Source organism: Gobius niger, assembly GCF_951799975.1.
Source record: "Gobius niger genome assembly, chromosome: 21".
Classification (NCBI taxonomy): domain Eukaryota; kingdom Metazoa; phylum Chordata; class Actinopteri; order Gobiiformes; family Gobiidae; genus Gobius; species Gobius niger.
This window is the reverse complement of record NC_136872.1, coordinates 26,398,434-26,420,702: the sequence shown is the minus strand read 5'-3', so window position 1 is coordinate 26,420,702 and position 22,269 is coordinate 26,398,434. Positions and strand designations below refer to the sequence as shown.

Here is a 22,269-nt window from a genome sequence, read left to right as displayed (position 1 = left end):
AGTCATTAGAGGCTGTCTCAGTGCTGTGACAGGGTCTGCATCTGTGTTTAGCCTGATGTAATTAGTCATTAGAGGCTGTCTCAGTGCTGTGACAGGGTCTGCATCTGTGTTTAGCCTGATGTAATTAGTCATTAGAGGCTGTCTCAGTACTGTGACAGGGTCTGCATCTGTGTTTAGCCTGATGTAATTAGTCATTAGAGGCTGTCTCAGTGCTGTGACAGGGTCTGCATCTGTGTTTAGCCTGATGTAATTAGTCATTAGAGGCTGTCTCAGTGCTGTGACAGGGTCTAAAGCTCGACTGAAACACGGCAAAAACATTCCCAAGAATGACAGATTAGGTATAGACTGAAAATTATTCATTTCTGTGGCATCAAGATAAACAGATATAAACAGATAAACGTTTAAGTGCAAAGTTCAGCTCAAACAGAAGTGTTTTTTAAAGTAAAAATACTGTAGTTAGCAGCAGCATGCTAATGCTGCCTTCAATCAGTCAAGGCTGCGACAGAAACTCTGACTGAGTCACATCTAAACTAGTGAAATAGGCTGTTATTGGTGTTTGCATTTTAGTTTGAGAAATACTGTTACAGAATCACTGATATAACATATTTATAATGTGCTTAAGCAAACAATCAGTGCATCACTAATTTAATAACACAAACCATTAGCTTGTCCTCCTTGACGCTTGCTAGCATATGGGGGCGGGCTCTATTGTATTGTTCATTTAAATGTTTTTGCCTCTCTTTATATAAGCAATTGTGCAAATTTGATCAGTGGGATTATATTTCTCCAGTCAGTTAATGTCAGTTTTGGAGAAAAAAGCAATAAAGGTACTTTTTTGTTCTTCAAAAGTGTAGTTTTAACAATATCTGGTGTGGAGCATATATGAGACAACATTAAAGTGATAAAATGAACAATATGAGAGTTGAATTAACACTTGTGAATTTGCTGTGCATGAGATGCTTCTACAAACTGATCAGAGTCCAGTCTTTGGAGGAAACTTTTTGTCTCCAGGTTCTTGATGGAGCTCAGACCTGTTCCTCTGAGCCGTGATCCTGGATCCTTCTGTTTATTCTCCTGGACTCAGACTGAGGCGTCTGATCTGGAGCTGCTGAACAACATTAACTCCAGCTGTGGAGAAGCAGAAATCAGGAATCATTTATTACAACTTATTATTATTCACAATAATTAATATGGAAAGACAATGAAAAATACTAAAGTCTTTAAAACAGTTAAATCTCCCGTGTATCGGAGTGTGGGCTGGTGTGACTGAGGAAGACGGAGATAAACTGAATATGATGATTATTGAAACTAAACTCACTCCAGGTCTGTTTTTCATAAGGATATAACGTAATAACATGGTTAACACTTGATCTTCATAAATAACCTCAGTGTTTTTAGAAAATAGAAAATGCTCCAGGTTCAGAACAGTCTGATAAAGTCTGGACTCACCTCAGTGTCTTCAGTCGACAGTCAGGGCTCTGTTTGAGGACCAGGAGCTGCTTCAGGTCTGACTCACTCAGACCGTTAACACTCAGGTCCAGCTCAGTGAGATGTGAGGGGTTGGACTTCAGAGCTGAGGCCAGAGAGGAACAGCTGATCTCTGACAAACCGCACCACCTCAATCTGAGTAAAATAAATACATAAATAAATAAAGTTCTTAAAGTCCAGAGATAAAACAGATGAAACAAACACAAAGACACATCTTGAATAATAAAAGTCATGAATTTAAAGTGAAGAGTTAATTATTTAAAACAACAAACTTTTCCACAAACTAATTTTCATTTTTTTCATTTATTTCATTCATTTAAAAATGCAACACCAGCATTTAGCATGAATGAAAAGGAGCAGAAAGAAGTAAAAACGTATAATGTCTGTCCCTGATCAACACAAAATCATTTACAGTTCCAGTTCATTCAAATGTTAAACTGTCTCATGCAGCCGTTGTTCATCTGCTCCTCCGCAGTGTCATATTTTTGTAACATTGATCATTTTACATATTTCTTAAACACATCAATGGAATTAGAAGTTTTCACTTTACAATCAAGACTGTTCCACAGAGCGACTCCTTTGACTGAGAAACATCTTTCCTTTGCTGCCGATGGAAACCTGGGTTTTGTAAAAATCTCCTTTTCGTTCATATCTGCTTTTTCTCTTGTTGAATCTGCTTTGTAAATTGTTTGGTAAACTTTCCAGGTGAGCTTTATACATGTTTTTAAAAGGTTAGACTCGACTAATTCACAGAATGTCAGTGTTTTTAGTTGTATGAATAAAGGATTGGTCTGGTCTCTGTATCCACTTCCACTGGCGACTCTAATCGCTCAGAAACATGTGATTAATGTATGTTTTGCAGGCACTTCCCCACACTTCAATGCAACAGGTCAGATATGGAACAATCAATGAGTTATAGAACAAAAACAATGCATTCTTATTGAGAGAATCCTTGACTTTATACAGCACAGCTATTATTTGGGACACCTTTACTTTGACATTATCAATATGAGACTTCCATGTCAAGTGTTGATCGATCATGATGCCGAGAAACTTCATCTCATGAGCCCTTTAGAGTCTAATTCTTTTCTAAAACGCAGTAAACAGCGCTCGCGTCTGACACAAGGTTTATGTTTAGATCATAAACTGTCGGCTTGTCGACCTCATTGGTCTGTGATTATGAGGCCGACGGATAAAAAACTAAAGAGCATCTGAAGCACAAGGTGAGGAGATGTTCTGTGCAGGAGATCCCTCTGCTCTCCCTCCTCTGTCTGACACTGAGCTGCTGCAGGACCGCTGGGCGGGGCCACTGGGCGGGGCCGCTGGGCGGGGCCGCTGGGCGGGGCTTTGAAAACAAACAATGAACTGACCTGAGAATCTGCAGGCGACAGTCTGTCATTTGGAGAAAACCACACAGAAGTGACACTCCTGACTCAGACAGTCTGTTCTCACTGAGCTCCAGCTCAGTGAGATGTGAGGGGTTGGACTTCAGAGCTGAGACCAGAGAGGAACAGCTGATCTTTGACAAACCACAGCTCCACAATCTGAATAAAGAATAAATGAAGTGATTAAGTCCAGAGTAAAGTCAGAGGAGTTTCTGTCGCTACAGCTGAACATCTGAGACTCTGGTTTGGAGCAGGACTCAGAGGTCGGGGGTAAATGCTGTGGTTTTTCAGACTTGATCTCCTACACTTTACTTCACTCTCAGAGAACGGTTACGTCCCATCACTCAGTGATTAAAGGATGAGGAGAGTGGAGGATGGACGAGCGAGAGCCGTCACAGACCTGACACTGACCTGAGAGAGGAGAGCTGACAGTGAGGACTCTTCAGACCTACACACAGCACAGACACTGAGGAGTCACTCAGGTTATTACGGGTCAGATCCAGCTCTCTGAGATGGGAGGGGCTGGAGCTCAGCGCTGACGCCACCACTTCACAGTGAAGATCTGAGAGTCCACACTGAACAAACCTGTAACAGATGTTAGAGCGACATGTGAGTGATTCTAACAGGTCTGTGAAGCTTCTGTCTGTGACTGAGGACTCACACAGCCTTCCTGCAGTTCCTCACCGCTGGGATCAGTCTCAGTTTACCCTGATCAGACGTGTTGTACTTCTCTAGGTTCAGCTCCTCCAGGACCTGCTCTGACATCTGCAGCATGTAGGCCAGAGCCGAGCACTGGATCTCAGACAGTTTCTCCTTAGATCCACCTCCAGACTTCAGGAAGTCCTGGATCTGCTGCTGCACAGACTGGTCCTTCAGCTCCATCAGACAGTGGAAGATGTTGATGCTTCTGTCGGGAGAGTTTTTCCTTGTGTTCATCTTTTTAAGGTTTTTAATGACTTCTGTGATTTCTGATTGGTCGATTGGACTCAGCAGAGCTCCTAAAAGTCTGTGGTTGGACTCCAGACTGAGGCCATGAAGGAACCGCACAAACAGGTCCAGGTGGCCGTTTGGACTCTGCAGGGACTTTTCTACAGATTTTTTGAGGAACTCGTTTGGACTAAATCTGGAGACGGTTACTTTACTTCCATAAAGAAACTCCCTGACCACCTTCTTGTTGTTCTTAAAGCAGTGGTGAAGGTAAACGGCTGCCAGAAACTCCTGCACGCTCAGGTGGATGAAGCAGTAGACTGACTGGTTGAAGACACTCTCTCGTTTGAAGATCTGAGTGCAGAGTCCGGAGTAGACCGAGGCCTCGCTCAGGTCCAGACCCACCTGCTCCAGGTCTTCTTGGTAGAACATGATGTTTCCTGTCTGCAGATGCTCAAAGGCCAGTCTCCCCAGCTTCAGGAGCAGCTCTGTGTCGGCCTCTGTCAGCCCCCAGGTCTCAGACCTGACCTCTGTTTGTGTCTGTTTGTACTTCCTCTTCCTGTGCGTCTGCACCAACAGGAAGTGTGCGTACATGTCTGTGAGGGTCTGGGGCAGTGGTCCGCTCTGATGGCTTCTCAACACATGGTCCAGGACTGTGGAGGTGATCCAGCAGAAGACTGGGATCTGGCTCATGTTGTGGAGGCTGCGGGAGGTTCTGAGGTGGGACAGGACTGTTTGAAGCTGCTCTTCATCTGAGAACCTCTTCCTGAAGTACTGCTCCTTCTGTGGGTCAGTGATGAAGCCCCTGACCTCCGTGACCCTGTGCACGCACCGCGCTGGGATCTGATGGGCCGCCGCTGGGCGGGAGGTGATCCATATAAGGGCGTGAGGAAGCAGAGCGCCTCTGATGAGGTTCACCAACAGTACGCCCACCTCTGACCTCTGTGTGACCTCAGAGATGAGCTCACAGCTGAAGTCCAGAGACAGTCTGCTCTCGTCGAGGCCGTCAAAGATGAACAGGAGTTTACAGACGGACAGAGTGTGGGCTGTGAGCGTCTGTGGGGCAGAGAAACACAACATTTAACATCCATGACTTTACACCACTTTCCTTCAACCCTCACTTTAAACCAGTGAGTGGTGGAGCTCCAGTGTGAGGGACTGCAGGGTTTACAGTGAATGTGAACACAGACTGAACCAACAAACGCCCTGAGAGCCAGGAGTCATTTCAAAAGTGTTTGAGACTTTGAAATATATGATGTGAAAGGTAAAGCCTTCTCTAAATGAGAGTGACCTGTGGATCCAGCGCTGGATGGAACACTTGGATCAGCTCCATCAGACTGTAGCGCCCCCTTCTGACCAGGTTCATCTCTCTGAAGGACAGTGGCACCACCAGCTGCAGCTCCTGGTTCTCTGAGCCCTGGGCCCAGTCCAGACAGAACTTCAGGACTGAGAAGGTCTTCCCCACTCCAGCCACGCCCACAGTCAGCACGGCTCTGATGGAGCCCTGCTGCAGCGCCCCCTGCTGCTGCTCAGGGGGCAGAGCTTTAAAGATGTCCTGGCACCTGATGGTGATCTCCTGGACCTGCTTCTTCTTGGACTGTGTCTCCAGACTCCTCTCCTCAGGTTGGGCTCTGGCCTCTTCACTGAGGCCCTCTGTGATGTACAGCTCAGTGAAGATGCTGTTCAGAAGAGTTCTATCTCCTGATTCTTCACTTCCCTCTGTCACACTCTCACATCTGCTGCTCAGGCTCTGCTTATGCTCCTTCAGAACCTTGTGGAGACCTTCACCTGGACACAGAGGAGGAGACACCTGTTAATGTTGATGAACAGGTCTCTTATTCCCTGCTGTAGTTGATGAGTCTCAGACTGAGCAGACTCACCTGGTGCAGGGCCTTGAACCCCCTGATCAGGACTGTTGCCTGTGTCTCCACACTGAGGCCAGGCGTCCTGCTCTGACTCTGTTTCTCTGTGACACAAACACACAGCACTGAGCACGTCTTTAACATCTCACAAGTTACAATCACAAATATAAAGCACAGTTTAGCTGCTGAGACTCTGGGCCAGATTTTGTGACTGGCTCAGTCCGTGCGTAACTCTAAACGCAACATAATACACGCGCCCTCTCCCTTGAGGCACAGGTTTTGCTGCGCCACAAGGGAGAGGGCGTTTTTTTAAGAAAAAGAGGCGACTGAGGCTGGTTCATTACAAGCAGCACTTGGAGCTGCTCTTCTTTGGCACCTTCACATTATGTTCCTCTTTACATCGCGCTGCCTTGTCTTCCTTAGAATCGACGTCAAATTGAAAACAAAAGCAAAATTGCCTTGAACAGTCTGTTTGAGCGTCGGTTACACACGGGTTTACTTCGATACTGTAGATCAACGTGCACCTAACACCAAAACAACAACAGTTTTCCATAAATAAACCACACGTGCCTCAAGTGCCACAACACCAGGTCTGATCTGAGTTTTAAGGAGACATTTCCATCGTGTGTCAGTCTTTACCTCCTGATGATGCTCCGTGTGGAGCCACAGCTCAGTCCAAAAGAAAGAAGCGCATTTCACAGGGCGCAGAGCAACTTCAGCCGCTCCAAGAATCCTGCAGCTGTAGCTCAAATGTTCCAATATGCTACAGTTTTCTTGCAACTGCTGCATAACTCTGCAACTCCTCTGCAGCCGAACAGTTTCTGATGAATTAAATCCTGTACATTTCGTAACTTTGCGCATTCGAAAGGTGTCCAGCGCGAGGCCTCTCTGTCCCGCCCGCTTATCTGGATCTGCAGTAGCGGAGGGACACTTTTATTTCTTTTATCTTTATTAAACATTGCGCTGCATCAGCATGTTACTCGTTTACAGGAGAACCCCCCCTCACCCCCCCCCTCGCAAACCACCGCCTTCCGCAGGTCTGGGGAAAGCATGGGGAGGGGGCGGCACAACAACATCGCAATGCGAGTCTGTCCCCCCTCCTGTCCGGCCCACTTTATGCGCCAGGTATGACACTGAAGATTGCAAGGAGCTCCACCCGTCTGCTCCTCGTCTTCTCTACAGCCTGAGCTAAGAACCACAAGATCTGGCCCTCTGTGTTCAGGTCAGTTCTTACCGTGAGTCTGGAGCAGGTTCAAGACTGAAGTTTGGATCACGGTCTTTAGACCTGTCACTCTTCATGGACAGAGCCGACACTGAGGATGTGGATCTGCTTCTGTGGTGAGAAGATAAGGTTTCTCAGCTTGATATACATTCTGTATACTGAGCTTCAGAAGTGAAACAGCAGGAGCCTGTTGTACGTTTACTGTGTCAGAACGTGCGTGTGGAACCAAAGTAAATTGAGTAAATTCGATAACTTGTATGTACAAACAAGCGTGACATGACTGGATTATTAAGGGAGATGGAGACGAAAGTCTGATTGGGCGAAGATGTTGACGTCGCGTGTCGAGACCGTACGGAAAAGTAAGAAATCAGTAACTTTAGCCGTTCTGTTTGTCGTGCTATAAAATGGTGTTAAAAGAGCTCCTATACTATATTACTCATAGTAAGTCAGAGCTGGGCGTAGACCAGGGCCAGCTGAGGAGACAGAAGGGTGAGGAGGAGAGGTGCCTGGGCTCTGGACACTGTTGTAACAGCTCTGACCACAATGACTGACGACTGGCTGACAGACATTGAGGAAAAGAGATTCGTGGGCCGTCTAGTGCTGGATTTTTCTGCCGCTTTTGATATAATAGATCATAAAATACTCATTAAGAAATCAACTGCTTGTGGATTTGATGATTCTGCTACTACATGGTTCAATAGCTACTCAACAGGGAGAACCCAGACCGTTTTTTAAATGGTTGTTCGTCCAACATAGGAAGTCTGACGTGCAACAGGGTAGCAGTCTTGGTCCTTTACTATACAATATCTTTACTAATGATCTACCATTAGCTCTTACAAAGGTCAGAATGGTCATGTATGCAGACGATTCGACAAATCAGCTGCTACTAGAAGAGCTGAACACTGTCTTGCAGTCAGAGTTAAATGCTGTTGTCGACTGGATTAATAAAAACACTAGTTTTAGATATATCAAAGACACACTGTATGATTATGGGTTCAAACCATTCTATCATCCTGAATCCTTTATTAGATCTTAAAATACAGGACAGTCCAAGTACACAACACCAGGAAACAAAGCTTATACAATAGATGATACATTATCGTGGTCAAAACATATACAGGGTATGTGTGCCAAAATGGGAAGAGTGGTCACTATGATAAGGAGATATGCACATTGTTTGACTGGCAAAGCCATAAAAAGCACTAAATTAATGCATCAGGAACTAAACTGGTTATTGGTGCAGGATAGACTTCTATATTCAGTATTATGTTTATTCAGAAATGTTTCTGTGACTAAAACTCCTCAGACACTTTACCAAAATATAAGGTTCAGCTTGAACATACACAATTATGCAACCAGACACGCTTCTGCAAATAAATGTGTCTGACCTAAAGTCGCAACAAATCACATGAAAAGAACATTTACTTACAGTGGAACGTACGAACGGCGTCTACTACAAGCAAATGCTTCTACTGGAAAACCACTTTCAATTCAAAATGATTCTGAAAAAAGTTTATTGTGTTGAACAAATCACTCCATAAAACTGAGGTTAGACATGAATTTAAAGCAGTTCCAGAGTGAAGTCTGTGCCTTTGTGATTTAATTATGTTTTAGTAATGCCTTATTTTATTAATGGGATTGTACTACCATGCCTGTTAGAAAACCCAGGTCATTTTTTATATTACGTGTACACTGCATTATAATAATGTTGAAAACTGTTGAGCCGGTTATGTACTTTTAAGTCCAGTACTTTGTTTATCTTTGTGTAATTGCATATATGTTTTATTCTACAGACCCCAGAAAGAATAGCAGCAGCTTTGCTGTGGCTAATGGGGATCCTAATAAATAAACAAACTGTTCCTCTGCGCAAGGAGCACAGGAACATGAACAGCCCAGTGGATTGTTTTAAAGATATTTTCAATATGGACAAAGCAATGGCAAGGACAAACCAGATGTTTTTAGGCTATAGTACCTTTGCATTATTTGTACTTGTGCTAATTATAAGTGCAGATCGTTGTGAGAGGCTTTAGAGAACAATGTAGGACCATCTAGTTCATTATTAGGTCCACATCATTGTACATTGTATGTTCCTGTATTAATCAATGGTCTGTTATTGTTGCTAGATACAGAAGAAAATAAATCCAACCCCATCTGCCCATCCCCAATATTTAAAGACATCACTTCACACCACATGAGGTTTATCTCTCACCGTGAGTCTGGAGCAGGTTCAGGACTGAAGTTTGGATCACGGTCTTTAGACTTGTCACTCTTCATGGACAGAGCTGACACTGAGGATGTGGATCCTCTTCTGTGGTGAGAAGATAAGGTTTTTCAGCTTGATATACATTCTGTATACTGAGCTTCAGAAGTGAAACAGCAGGAGCCTGTTGTACGTTTACTGTGTCAGAACGTGCGTGTGGGACCAAAGTAAATTGAGTAAATTCGATAACTTGTATGTACAAACAAGCGTGACATGACTGGATTATTAAGGGGGATGGAGACGAAAGTCTGATTGGGCGAGGATGTTGACGTCGCGTGTCGAGACCGTACGGAAAAGTAAGAAATCAGTAACTTTTGCCGTTCTGTTTGTCGTGCTATAAAATGGTGTTAAAAGAGCTCGTATACTACATTACTCATAGTAAGTCAGAGCTGGGCGTAGACCAGGGCCAGCTGAGGAGACCGAAGGGTGAGGAGGAGAGGTGCCTGGGCTCTGGACACTGTTGCAACAGCTCTGACCACAATGACTGACGACTGGCTGACAGACATTGAGGAAAAGAGATTCGTGGGCCGTCTAGTGCTGGAATTTTCTGCCGCTTTTGATATAATAGATCATAAAATACTCATTAAGAAATCAACTGCTTGTGGATTTGATGATTCTGCTACTACATGGTTCAATAGCTACTCAACAGGGAGAACCCAGACCGTTTTTTCAATGGTTGTTACTCCAACATAGGAAGTCTGACGTGCCACAGGGTAGTAGTCTTGGTCCTTTACTATACAATACCTTTACTAATGATCTACCACTAGCTCTTACAAAGGCCAGAATGGTCATGTATGCAGACGATTCGACACATCAGCTGCTACTAGAAGAGCTGAACACTGTCTTGCAGTCAGAGTTAAATGCTGTTGTCGACTGGATTAATAAAAACACTAGTTTTAGATATATCAAAGACACACTGTATGATTATGGGTTCAAACCATTCTATCATCCTGAATCCTGTATTAGATCTTAAAATACAGGACAGTCCAATTACACAACACCAGGAAACAAAGCTTATACAATAGATGATAAATGATCGTGGTCAAAACATATACAGGGTATGTGTGCCAAAATGGGAAGAGTGGTCACTATGATAAGGAGATATGCACATTGTTTGACTGGCAAAGCCATAAAAGTCATTAAACAGGCTCTAACATTATCGAACCCTGACTATTGCCCCACTGTAGGGTCTCATGACACCGCTGACAATATAAGAAAACTACAAGTTAGACAAAATCGAGCAGCACGACTAACACTTCATTGTGACTATTATACCAGCACTAAATTAATGCATCAGGAACTAAACTGGTTATTGGTGCAGGATAGACTTCTATATTCAGTATTATGTTTGTTCAGAAATGTTTCTGTGACTAAAACTCCTCAGACACTTTACCAAAATATAAGGTTCAGCTTGAACATACACAATTATGCAACCAGACACGCTTCTGCAAATAAATGTGTCTGACCTAAAGTCGCAACAAATCACATGAAAAGAGCATTTACTTACAGTGGAATGTACGAACGGCGTCTACTACAAGCAAATGCTTCTACTGGAAAACCACTTTCAATTCAAAATGATTCTGAAAAAAGTTTATTGTGTTGAACAAATCACTCCATAAAACTGAGGTTAGACATGAATTTAAAGCAGTTCCAGAGTGAAGTCTGTGCCTTTGTGATTTAATTATGTTTTAGTAATGCCTTATTTTATTAATGGGATTGTACTACCATGCCTGTTAGAAAACCCAGGTCATTTTTTATATTACGTGTACACTGCATTATTATAATGTTGAAAACTGTTGTGCCGGTTATGTACTTTTAAGTCCAGTACTTTGTTTATCTTTGTGTAATAGCATATATGTTTTATTCTACAGACCCCAGAAAGAATAGCAGCAGCTTTGCTGTGGCTAATGGGGATCCTAATAAATACACAAACTGTTCCTCTGCGCAAGGAGCACAGGAACATGAACAGCCCAGTGGATTTTTTAAAGATATTTTAGATATGGACAAAGCAATGGCAAGGACAAACCAGATGTTTTAAGGCTATAGTACCTTTGCATTATTTGTACTTGTGCTAATTATAAGTGCAGATCGTTGTGATAGACTTTAGAGAACAATGTAGGACCATCTAGTTCATTATTAGGTCCACATCATTGTACATTGTATGTTCCTGTATTAATCAATGGTCTGTTATTGTTGCTAGATACAGAAGAAAAAACTCCAACCCCATCTGCCCATCCCCAATATTTAAAGACATCACTTCACACCACATGAGGTTTATCTCTCACCGTGAGTCTGGAGCAGGTTCAGGACTGAAGTTTGGATCACGGTCTTTAGACTTGTCACTCTTCATGGACAGAGCTGACACTGAGGATGTGGATCTGCTTCTGTGGTGAGAAGATAAGGTTTTGCTTTGTCTCTAAACACATTTTTCTTTGAAGGAGGTTAAACGACTGAACTCACTTTGTCCCACAGAGCTGTGGCTCAGTGCTGCCCTCTGGAGGCTTTGCTTTTCCTTCTGCCATTTCCCCCGAGTCTCGTCCTGGGGGAGAATCAGAGCCTTTAACACAGAGATAAACCTCATCATGTAAAGGACAGGCCGGAGCCGCCTCAGATTCAGCACAGCAGATCTAAGACAGCGCCACCTGCTGTTCGGAAGCTCATGTAACAACTGAACCAAACAGCAGCAAAAACATCTCTTTATTTCCGGTTAACCCTTATATACAGCAAGAGTTACTCATTTAGTTTTCATCCACTTTGGTAAATATGACAGACAACAAGTTACTTAAGAATATACATTATGCACTTGTGAAAAAATAAACCATTTGTATTTTAATATATGTTTAAATGTGACCTATGTAACCCCAGCCAAACTTAAATTGATAGATCCAAATTCCTCTGATCTGTGCTGGGGTGGATGCGGGCAAAAAGGAACTCTTATTCATATGCTTTGGCAATGTCCTGAAATACAAGATTTCTGGACTCGAATAGTCAGGATAGTTTCCAAAATATTAAATGTTACCCTTCCTCTTTGTCCAGCCATGTGTTTAGTGGGTTACAAAGACGCTCAATTATATAATAAAAGAGACTATAAAATGGCCAATCTTGCCTTTATAGCTGCTAAAAGAACTATCATGATTAACATAAACATAAACTAAATTTAACTGTTTCGCAGTCGACAAATGGCTGTATGAATTCTCTGATCTGTCGTCCATGGAGCAAGTTATTAATGGAGATAACATAACATTACATTTTGAGCAACTCTGTAACATCGCTGGTATAAGATAGGAAACCCTTTGAACACCCAGGAACCTATTTCAAGGGTCACCTTCATAAAAACATCGAAACATGCACATACGTACTGTTTTTGCTTGGACTATGGACCAATGTGTTTTCTCTGAAGATAATGTTTAAGAGTGGAGACAATGAGTAACAGGAGTAAGACGTTGTGAATACTGTTGTTGGGGAACTGAAGGAACTGAAGGAACTGCCTCCATCTAAGAGTGTGACATCACTAAACAATAGAACACATACGCAATTTCTTATCAACTAACATACTGTATCACCCGCACCCCTCCCACCCCAACTGTGTGGTTGTCTCTGTGGTGTGTATTTGTGGCGTATTTTTATTATTTTTTGTGTGTGTCTGTTCTGTGCAGTGTTTATTATGACCATTGGAGGTCAAATTGACACTGAATTGTCTGTCTGAATTGTTGTTGTCGTTGTTGTTTGTATCTACTTACTGTCCTGTCAACTTAAAAGAGTAATAAAAGAAAAACTGTTAATAAAAAAAAATAAAAAAAAATAAATAAATGTGACCTATTAATGTATCATGACTCTTCTATACTGTGGGCGTGGATCATTTTACAAAACGTACTGTTTTACTGTGAAATGTTTCAGTCAAACTTGTAAATCTTTATGTTGTTGTGGCTCTGCTGTGATGGATGTGCTGAATCTGAGGCGGCTCCGGTTTGCAGTTTGCTCTTTGCTCTTCCTGTTTCTGCCTGAGGTGGTTTGACGTCGTCTCCTTTAACCATCAACAACAAACTAGTGCAGGAAGTGGAAGAGACTTTAACGCCTCTGACATCAACAACACTGACGCAGTGACAAAAGAAAGTCCGGAGGCTTCACTCTGAAACAAAGTCTAGAGGAATCTGGAGGAAAAGCCTGACTGTGCAGTTACTCTGTCTGAAATCTATGAGGACAAGTGCCCATAAAGATAAACGTGATTCTGTTTCCACTGAGTCTATGTTCATAACCTTTGAAACAGACGCACTGATGGAAAACACGGTGAATAAATAAAGACTCACCTGGATCTGACGCTCACAGAAGCAGCTCCGACAGTTGTGAGGAGAGATTTCCTGTGTCTGAGCTGCACAAGAGGCACGAGGTTTCCTGTCAAGCATGTGACCTGCTTCAGCCAATCACAGAGCAGCAGAGTTCTCCCAGCTCTGTGTGTGTGTTTGAGCAGAGCCGTGGGAAGATGTTTTAGTTAGGGGGCGCTGAGGGACCAAATTTACCCCCAAAATACTTCTTCTGTGCATAAATCCTATTTATTAACCTCTTAACTCCCGCCTGAACCGAGAGCATTTTCTCCAGTTCAGCTTTACCCAAATCCTGTAGGCCAGAGTAACGCCTCATTTGAAAGACCTACAAAACTAAATGGATCTTTTTCCTCACGTCAGATTTTTTTCCATCACTTTTTTTGTTGGGCAGTCGTCTCATTTATGTCACATTTTCGTGACTTTTTTGTCACTTTTTCGTCAAATTATTCGCATTTTTTTGTCAAATTCTTATCACTTTTTCGTCAATTTTTTGTAAATTTTTTGTCACTTTTTCGTCAATGTTTTCTCACTTTTTTCACATTTTCATCCTTGTTTTCGTCTCAGCTTTGTTGCCATTTTCACACCTTTTTCCAGCTCTTGTAGATCCTTTTGTCTTCCTTTAATTCCAGGCGTCTGTTCTTTAACTGCAGTCGAAGTTTGTCCCACGGTTTAAGTTTGTTTGGACATTTATTCATCTTTAACCTCTTAACCCCCACCTGAACTTTTGTTATTTTTTTGTTGAGTTTTTGTTGAATTTTTGTCATTTTTTTGTTGAATTTTTTTCACTTTTTGTTGAATTTTTGTGGAATTTGTGTCACTTTTTTGTCACATTTTTGTTGAATTTTTGTCACATTTTTGTTGCGTTTACATCCTTGTTTCCGTCTCATTTTTTGTGTCTGTTTTGGTGCTTTTTCCCCAAGCAGCTTTTTGATTAGGGTAAAGCCAAACTGGAGACAATGGGATCTGTTCAGGTGGGAGTTAAGAGGTTAAAGGTCAGGGCCCGAAAATTCATCCATCATTATTGTTTGTGCAAAACCATTGTATTTCAGCCCGGCTGTGTTTGATTCTTACAGCATTAATTATGAGGAAACTTAGAAAGTACAATATAGAACGCTTTTTGCAGCACTTTTGAGGGCCCCCACCCTGCACTGGGCCCTGGGTACTCAGCACCCTTTACCCCCCCCAGTCCGACGCCCCTGGGTCTGACCCTCCTCAGGGTCACAGAGTCTGGGTCCAACAGGACGTGGAGCAGGTTTGTGTGCAGGCTGTGACTTTAGAAACGATCTGCCCCTCAGGAAAACAGGAGCGTGTTCAGCCACTAGAGGGCGCTATCGCTCTGTGGTAAAAGTCAGGACAGATGATCATGTGAAGCAGCTTTACAGAATGTTATTAAAGTCAGACGCTGCAGGGGAACAGGAGGAAACTCTTAGACATCAGTTTGACACGTTTGGAACAGTTCAGATGTTTTCTTGTTATTTGGTTCAAAACTCAATAAATCTGGAATTAAATCCGAAAAAATCCTCGGGTAAAAAATCTTCCAGATGTGGCCTGTAAAGTGTGGAGTCTGATGGAGCGACTAAAGTGAACATGTTGTTAAAGAGTGGAATGAAAAAGGTAAAGTTTTGTCTTTTAAAAAATCCCTCCATTAACCACAGCAGGAAAAATCCTTATTTCCACCTGCAGAAATTTTCATTTTTGTCACTTTTTGTTGAATTTTTGTTGAGTTTTTTGTCATTTTTTTGGTCATTTTTTGTATAATTTTTGTCATTTTTTTGTTGAGTTTTTGTTGAATTTTTGTCCCTTTTTGTTGAATTTTTTGTTGAGTTTTTGTCGAATTTTTGTTAAATTTTTGTCATTTTTTGTCGAATTTTTGTCATTTATTTGTCACATTTTTGTCATTTTTTTGTTGAGTTTTTGTTGAATTTTTGTTGCATTTTTGTTGAATTTTTGTTGAATTTTTGTCACATTTTTGTCTAATTTTTGTTGAATTTTTTGTTGAATTTTTGTTGAATTTTTGTTGAATTTTTGTCACATTTTTATAATTTTTTTGTCACATTTTTGTCATTTTTTTGTTTAGTTTTTGTTGAATTTTTGTTGAATTTTTGTTGAATTTTTGTTGAATTTTTGTTGAATTTTTGTTGAATTTTTTGTTGAATTTTTGTTGAATTTTTGTTGAATTTTTGTCACATTTTTATCATTTTTTTGTTTAGTTTTTGTTGAATTTTTGTTGAATTTTTTGTTGAATTTTTGTTGAATTTTTGTTGAATTTTTGTCACATTTTTGTCATTTTTTTGTCACATTTTTGTCATTTTTTTGTTTAGTTTTTGTTGAATTTTTGTAGAATTTTTGTTGAATTAAAGTTTTGTCTTTTTAAAAATCTCTCCATTAACCACAGCAGGAAAAATCCTTATTTCCACCTGCAGAAACATTGATAGAAGTCGATAACGCCGCACATATCGATCATAAATCTGTAGATACAGCATTGCCATGTTGTGATTTTGACTAATGAGACTCTACTGACGACACAGTGGTGGATCTTCATGGCAAAACTGATACGGACGTCGCCCAAAAGTGAAGCGAGGAAATGAAAAAGATTGACTTTTGGCTGAAAAACTCTAAATCTAACGGAACGGGTTCAATGTTTTCCTTTCATCGTTTTTGTCACATTTTAGTTTCATTGCTTTAAAAAACAAAACGTGGCCAAAACACTGTATAAAAGTAATGAACATGACGGAAACACGACTAAACCAACTAAAACCCGACGACGTGAACAAGGAAGAAGCTCAGATGATATTGTAGGAGTGACAAACACAAACTGATTTTGTTTCATTCATTTGTCTTTTAAATGGTGTTGATACGACTTCAAAATGACGAGCTCTTCTTCAGTCGTTACATTTATCCAGTCTTCGTTTTCCTTCACTTTACGTTAGAATCTGAACAATCACAAAACGGCCTCGACATTTCCCACAGTTTATAGATTTACAGCACGACTTCAGTGGAAAACTATAAAATGAGTTACTGTTACACTGTTGTCTCGCAATAATGAGCACAAGAGCTCGAGTCTTTCCTTTTGTAGTGTGTGATTTTAGTGCTTATGAATCATATGTTACAGTTATCGCTCTCCAACAAACAGTCCAGCCTCTTCATCTTCATTCAGGCAAAGCTTCACTACTTTTGCCTTTTTGTCAGTACAGTTTACCTGTGCAGTAGCTTCACCTGTGTTTGTGCTGGATATCGTCAGCTCTCAAAAGTAACTTCGTAGTATCATTTCTTATTGACAGTTGTTACCGTGAGGTACAGGTTTGAGCTTCGAAACCTTTAAACCTTTGTCTTTTCCTTGTAAGACTCTGGCTCAGCTGGATCTGAAGCTTCTCCATTTTCAGGCTCAGTTTCAAACACTGGCTCTTTAGAAGGAGATGAAGTTCTCCTGATGGTGGTCACTCGTCTGCAGGGGTTAGTCTGGACCAGGGGTTAGTCTAAACCAGGGGTTAGTCTAGACCAGGGGTTAGTCTGGACCAGGGGTTAGTCTGGACCAGGGGTAAGTCTGGACCAGGGGTTAGTCTAGACCAGGGGTTAGTCTGGACCAGGGGTAAGTCTGGACCAGGGGTTAGTCTAGACCAGTTGTTCTCAACCTTTTGGAGCCACGACCCCCATTTTAACAGTAAAAGGGATTCGTGACCCCCATTTTTTTTGTCATTTTTTGTCATTTTTTTGTCACATTTTTGTCATTTTTTTGTCAGTTGTTTGTCTTTTTTTTTCACATTTTTGTCATTTTTTGTTATTTTTTGTTATTTTTTGTCATTTTTTGACACATTTTTGTCATTTTTTTCACATTTTTGTCATTTTTTTGTCACATTTTTGTCATTTTTTTGTCATTTTTTTTTCCACATTTTTGTCATTTTTTTGTCACATTTTTGTCATTTTTTTGTCATTTTTTTTTCCACATTTTTGTCATTTTTTTGTCACATTTTTGTCATTTTTTTAGTCATTTTTTGTCATTTTTTTTGTCACATTTTAGTCATTTTTTGTCATTTTTTGTCATTTTTTGTCATTTTTTTGTCATTTTTTTGTCATTTTTTTGTCATTTTTGTCACATTTTTGTCATTTTTTTGTCAATTTTTTGTCATTTTTTTGTCAATTTTTTATCACATTTTTGGCTAAAATGAAATTCATCAAACTACAAACAAATAATATAGAATAATAATATATCAGATTATACGCTAATGAAAATATGGCTATTTTATCTAAATGATCTGGCGACCCCCCAAATTTGTGTTGCGACCCCCTTGGGGGTCCTGACCCCCAGGTTGAGAACCACTGGTCTAGACCAGGGGTTAGTCTGGACCAGGGGTTAGTCTGGACCAGGGGTTAGTCTAGACCAGGGGTTAGTCTGGACCAGGGGTTAGTCTGGACCAGGGGTTAGTCTGGACCAGGGGTTAGTCTAGACCAGGGGTTAGTCTGGAACAGGGGTTAGTCTGGACCAGGGGTTAGTCTGGACCAGGGGTTAGTCTGGACCAGGGGTTAGTCTAGACCAGGACTGTCCAAACTAAATTCCTTACATGAGCTACAATGATAAAATCAGGACCAGATAAAGTTAGAGTCAAAGTAAGTGGTTTAAATAAGTGGGTTTGAGGTGAGAGTGAGGTCATGTGACGGAGCTCAGCGGGGAGTGAGTTCCAGAGGTTTGGGGCTGAGCGGCTGAAAGCTGGAGCTCCCATGGGGGCTGAGTGGGCAGTGGGTACAGACAGCTGAGGGGCAGAGGAGGACCGGAGGGTGAGGAGGGAGGAGGCACATGAAGGAGCTCAGTGAGACAAGGAGGGGCCAGGTTATCCAGAGAGTTGAAGGTGAGGAGCAGGATCTTGTATTGATGTGGAGCCAGTGGAGCTGCTGAAGAACTGGGCTGATGTGACGAGCGGACGGAGTTCTGGTGGAGTTTTGGACGAGCTGAAGTCTGTGGAGTGATTTTTTGGGGGAGACCGAAGAGGAGTGAGTCACAGTGATCTAAGCGGGATGTGACAAGACTGTGGAGCAGAATGGAGGCTGTGCTGGGGGTGAGGGAGGGGCGGAGGCGGGTGATGTTCCGGAGATGGGCCTGGAAGGAGAGAGCGCCGTCCAGGACGACCCCCAGACTCTTCACCTGAGGGGACGGCTGTTGAGTCAATGTTGATGGAGAGTCAGTTTTGGATAAGATGGGGAGGACCTCGGTTTTATCACGCCTGAACTAATTTCCCATCATATAAAAAAAAAATATTATCAGTGTTTTTGCTTTCAAGCTGATGCTAAATTAAGTGGAGATTGTAAATTTTTATGTCACACATAGTACAGATATATTTTTAGGTATGTTGCAAATCGGCAACAACAGGCATAAATGCAATTTTGGGTATGTTGTAATTTGACAACAACAGGCAAAAGTTGTAAATGTATTAAAATAACAAAATGTATTTATTCACAATGATTACAAATGTAAATGCACTGTAAGATACACTGAACACTTGTGTATTCAGGTTAGGATGTTAGAACAGTAAACAGAGCTAACGCTTTTCACTAAATTCTTGCAAAGTGTTGATTTGGAGCAGCTGATGCCGTCCTGCAGCAGCAGCACTGGTAACAGGAAGGGCATCAGGATGTTCAGTAACATCTTCATCACTGCTGTTCCTGTCATCAGTGCCTTCCCTGCTGCTGCTGCTTTCATCACCTGATGTAGGGAGGTGAAAAAAAAACACTTTATAAAGGTGCAGCCAATTTATCTACAAAATATCTACAATTTGTATGACTAATTATTCGATTTTGCTCCCTTTCCTGAGGTTTTATAATACATTGTACATCAGATACCTCTATTTACCATTACTTATTTGCAAATTATATTATAATTGCACATTATTTTTGGATGTGGAACTCTCGTTTGTGGTCCAGTAGGTCCACCTTGTGGTCGCTTTGCATACAACACCAACGGTTTCATTTTGTTCTGTGTAAAAAAAAGGGATAACTTTTTTTTTTATATCCTTGTATGTTATTGTTACAATGATTATAGAATTTCACTAAAATGGCATGTACTAAAAAACGTTTTAGCACTGTAATACATCTAAATACTACTAAAATGCGGTCACTGTGGCCACCAGATGGAGCTACTGCAGTTTTCCTGCCTGATGTTGCCGATTTACAACGTACATAAATCTTCAAATAACCAAAAAAAAAATCCATCACACGAAGTTCATTCCAATCAATAATCTAAAGATGGAAACAAGGAGCTGCTGCATAATTTTATTTTAGCACAACTCAATTTACATTTGAAGATTTCATCAAAGTTGCTGCCTCGATTTGCACAAATGCTATTTCCACTAAATAGCTACCATGGCCCGTTTGTGGTTCCTTCTCTGACCGGTCCTACGAGAAACTAGTGCTTGCAAAATGTTCCTAGGTACGGCCTGGATGTGCGCAAACAGGTATCAAGGGAAAACGTGCCTTATTTTAGCCACAGTCTGGCAAGAAGAGGTATGTCGTCAATTTACACCAATAGGCGTTAGGGGTTATGCTTGAGAAAATTGAGGGAGAACCAGGATCTGATTTCCTGTAAACCGGCACAGAGGGAAGAGGGAGGGAGTGGTGGGTTTGGTGGATCGGTAGAGCTCGGTGTCGTCCGCACAACAATGGAAACTGACGTGAAACGTGCGAAGAACATGGCCAAGAGGGAGAAGGTAGATGGTAAATAAGAGCGGGCCAAGCACAGAGCCTTGGGGAACACCAGAGGAGAGGGGAAATGTCTGGGATTTTAATGATTTAAACTGAATGAACTGAAAACGATCAGAGAGATATGATTTGAACCAGTTAAGAGCTGGTTGAATATGAAATAAATGAAAATCCATTCATAGAAAGGGCTGTTTTTGTTTTACTTTAAGCATGTTCAATGAAAAAGCATCAGGGTCGGCATCAATACATGAGTTTGTGCTAAATACAATCTGTACCCTGTGTATATTAAGCAGAAATTATTCTTTTCATAGCAGCAAAATAGCAGAAAATAGTTAAAAAATAGCTTAAAATGCCCCAGAATGCAGGAAAACGCATCGACCACAGTCCCCTTGAAACCTGTAGGAAACACTGGGCATAGTTAACATTTTAATTGATTTGCTGACTTTAGTAATAGAGGTGAAGTTATATATCTGACCTCTACCCAGTTGTTTGTATAATGTTCTACCTTAGTGATAAAGTTTGGACACCCCTGGTCTGGACCTCATGGACCACGGGCCACACCTGGACCAGCTCCACCAAAGCACCTGCCTCAGACTGATGCCCACAGACCGGACACTCTGGCTCTGAGTCACAGCAGAGACTCTGGAGCAGAAGGACACTGTGGCTGTGATTCTGAGCTGCACCGATCTGCAGGTTCTTCTACTGATAATGAAGTTACACCAAGACGTCACAAAGTCAACGGTTTATTTCACTCAAGGAACAGAGTTTAGAAAATATGCAACAGAGAAAAGAGATCCCACAGTGAGAAGCTGTTTTATCGTGAAGAGGCCGAGCCCAGATCGAGAGGTCGAGTCGGACACTTTGTAGCGGAAAACAGAAGGTCAGGCTGTGCTTCTTCAGAGAGTTTACACCTGATCTGAATAAGCTGTTCTTCATCAGATCATAATATCAGATCAATGTAATAATGTCAATAAGGACAACAGATCAAAGCTCCAGGATCAGACGCCTGGAGAGTCTGAAGGACTTCACTTTCTTCTCTCGTCCTCGTCGTTCTTTCTTTGAGACTTTTTATCTCCAGGTTCTTTTTTTTTTTTTTTTTCATAATTTTTATTCAATACATTTACAAAGGATATAAACATATAAGGAAAAATCAACAGAGAAAGAAAAGGAGAAAGAAAAAAAAAGAATTATAAAAAAAAAAAAGGAAAATACTAAATACCCCACACCCAATCCATTTACACTTTGTGTATAAACCATTTTTACAAAGCTATAGAGAAGACATATATACTAAAGGGCTCAAGTAAACAACAGACATAAAAACAGGAACAAAAACGATATGTGCACATGTATATAGATATACACACACACATGTATTCATACACATACATTCATACATAAACACATATATATACACATACATACATAAACATATACACACAGTCATAAATACATATATAATGAACAGCAGTAAAACTTTCCACTAACAGTGCCTCAATGACTCCCATGTTTTTTCCGTCACTACCACCCGCGACCAATATAACAGTATTTACACATGATAATATCAGTATGAATATTAGTAAGGACAATTCCATTCACATAAAAGAAAAAAGGAACTCTACATACATTCAATTAACACTCAAGATAAATTCATGTAATGGATCCCATGTTTCGAGATAATCAGATTCCTGACCAGTCGTCATGAGTCGGACAGTCATTTATCCATTTCCTCAAAATTATTCTTTTGGTTATAATGTATAATGATAAAAATGCATTCTTTTTCGTTGATGAAACATTACTAAATTGATGTAGGTCTCCAAGGATGCAGGTTTGCGGAGTCATTGGATTATCAATATGTAGATATGACGTGGCTTCGTTCGTTGTTTTTGTCCACAACTCCTTTATCCTTGGACATTAAACAGATGAGCCAAGGTTCCCTCAGCTGCCTGACATTTTATACATACATTAGTATCTACAGCACCCATTTTAAACCATTGGGAAGGTGTATAGTACAGCCTGTTCAAGATTTTAAAGTGACTCAGCTTATTTTTGCTGCATCTAAAAGGTCGCTTGACATTCTTTCAGATATCATTCCATGATAAATCGTCCTCTTGAATGT

At 41.2% G+C, this 22,269-nt stretch overlaps 2 protein-coding genes across 2 annotated transcripts in view; both read right to left on the bottom strand.

Annotated features, from left to right (window-relative positions):
- Positions 1-3,265: 3,265 nt before the first annotated feature.
- LOC306981089 (protein NLRC3-like) lies at positions 3,266-7,034 on the bottom strand (the record flags this gene model as incomplete). The annotated part of the gene is made up of 4 exons (XM_079580639.1): positions 3,266-3,458; positions 3,535-4,856; positions 5,092-5,588; positions 6,977-7,034. The coding sequence occupies 4 exons, from the start codon at positions 7,032-7,034 to the stop codon at positions 3,266-3,268; spliced, it is 2,070 nt and encodes a 689-aa protein (XP_079436765.1).
- Positions 7,035-7,330: 296 nt separating this feature from the next.
- The window catches only part of LOC306981088 (NACHT, LRR and PYD domains-containing protein 12-like), a gene marked incomplete at both ends in the record, with an annotated part of 136,374 nt that continues 121,435 nt past the window's right edge, over positions 7,331-22,269 (bottom strand). Inside the window, 2 exons of the mRNA XM_079580638.1 lie at positions 7,331-7,442; positions 9,094-9,192. Of these exons, the coding sequence (XP_079436764.1) occupies positions 7,331-7,442; positions 9,094-9,192 (211 nt within the window). The remainder of the gene's footprint in view (positions 7,443-9,093; positions 9,193-22,269) is intronic.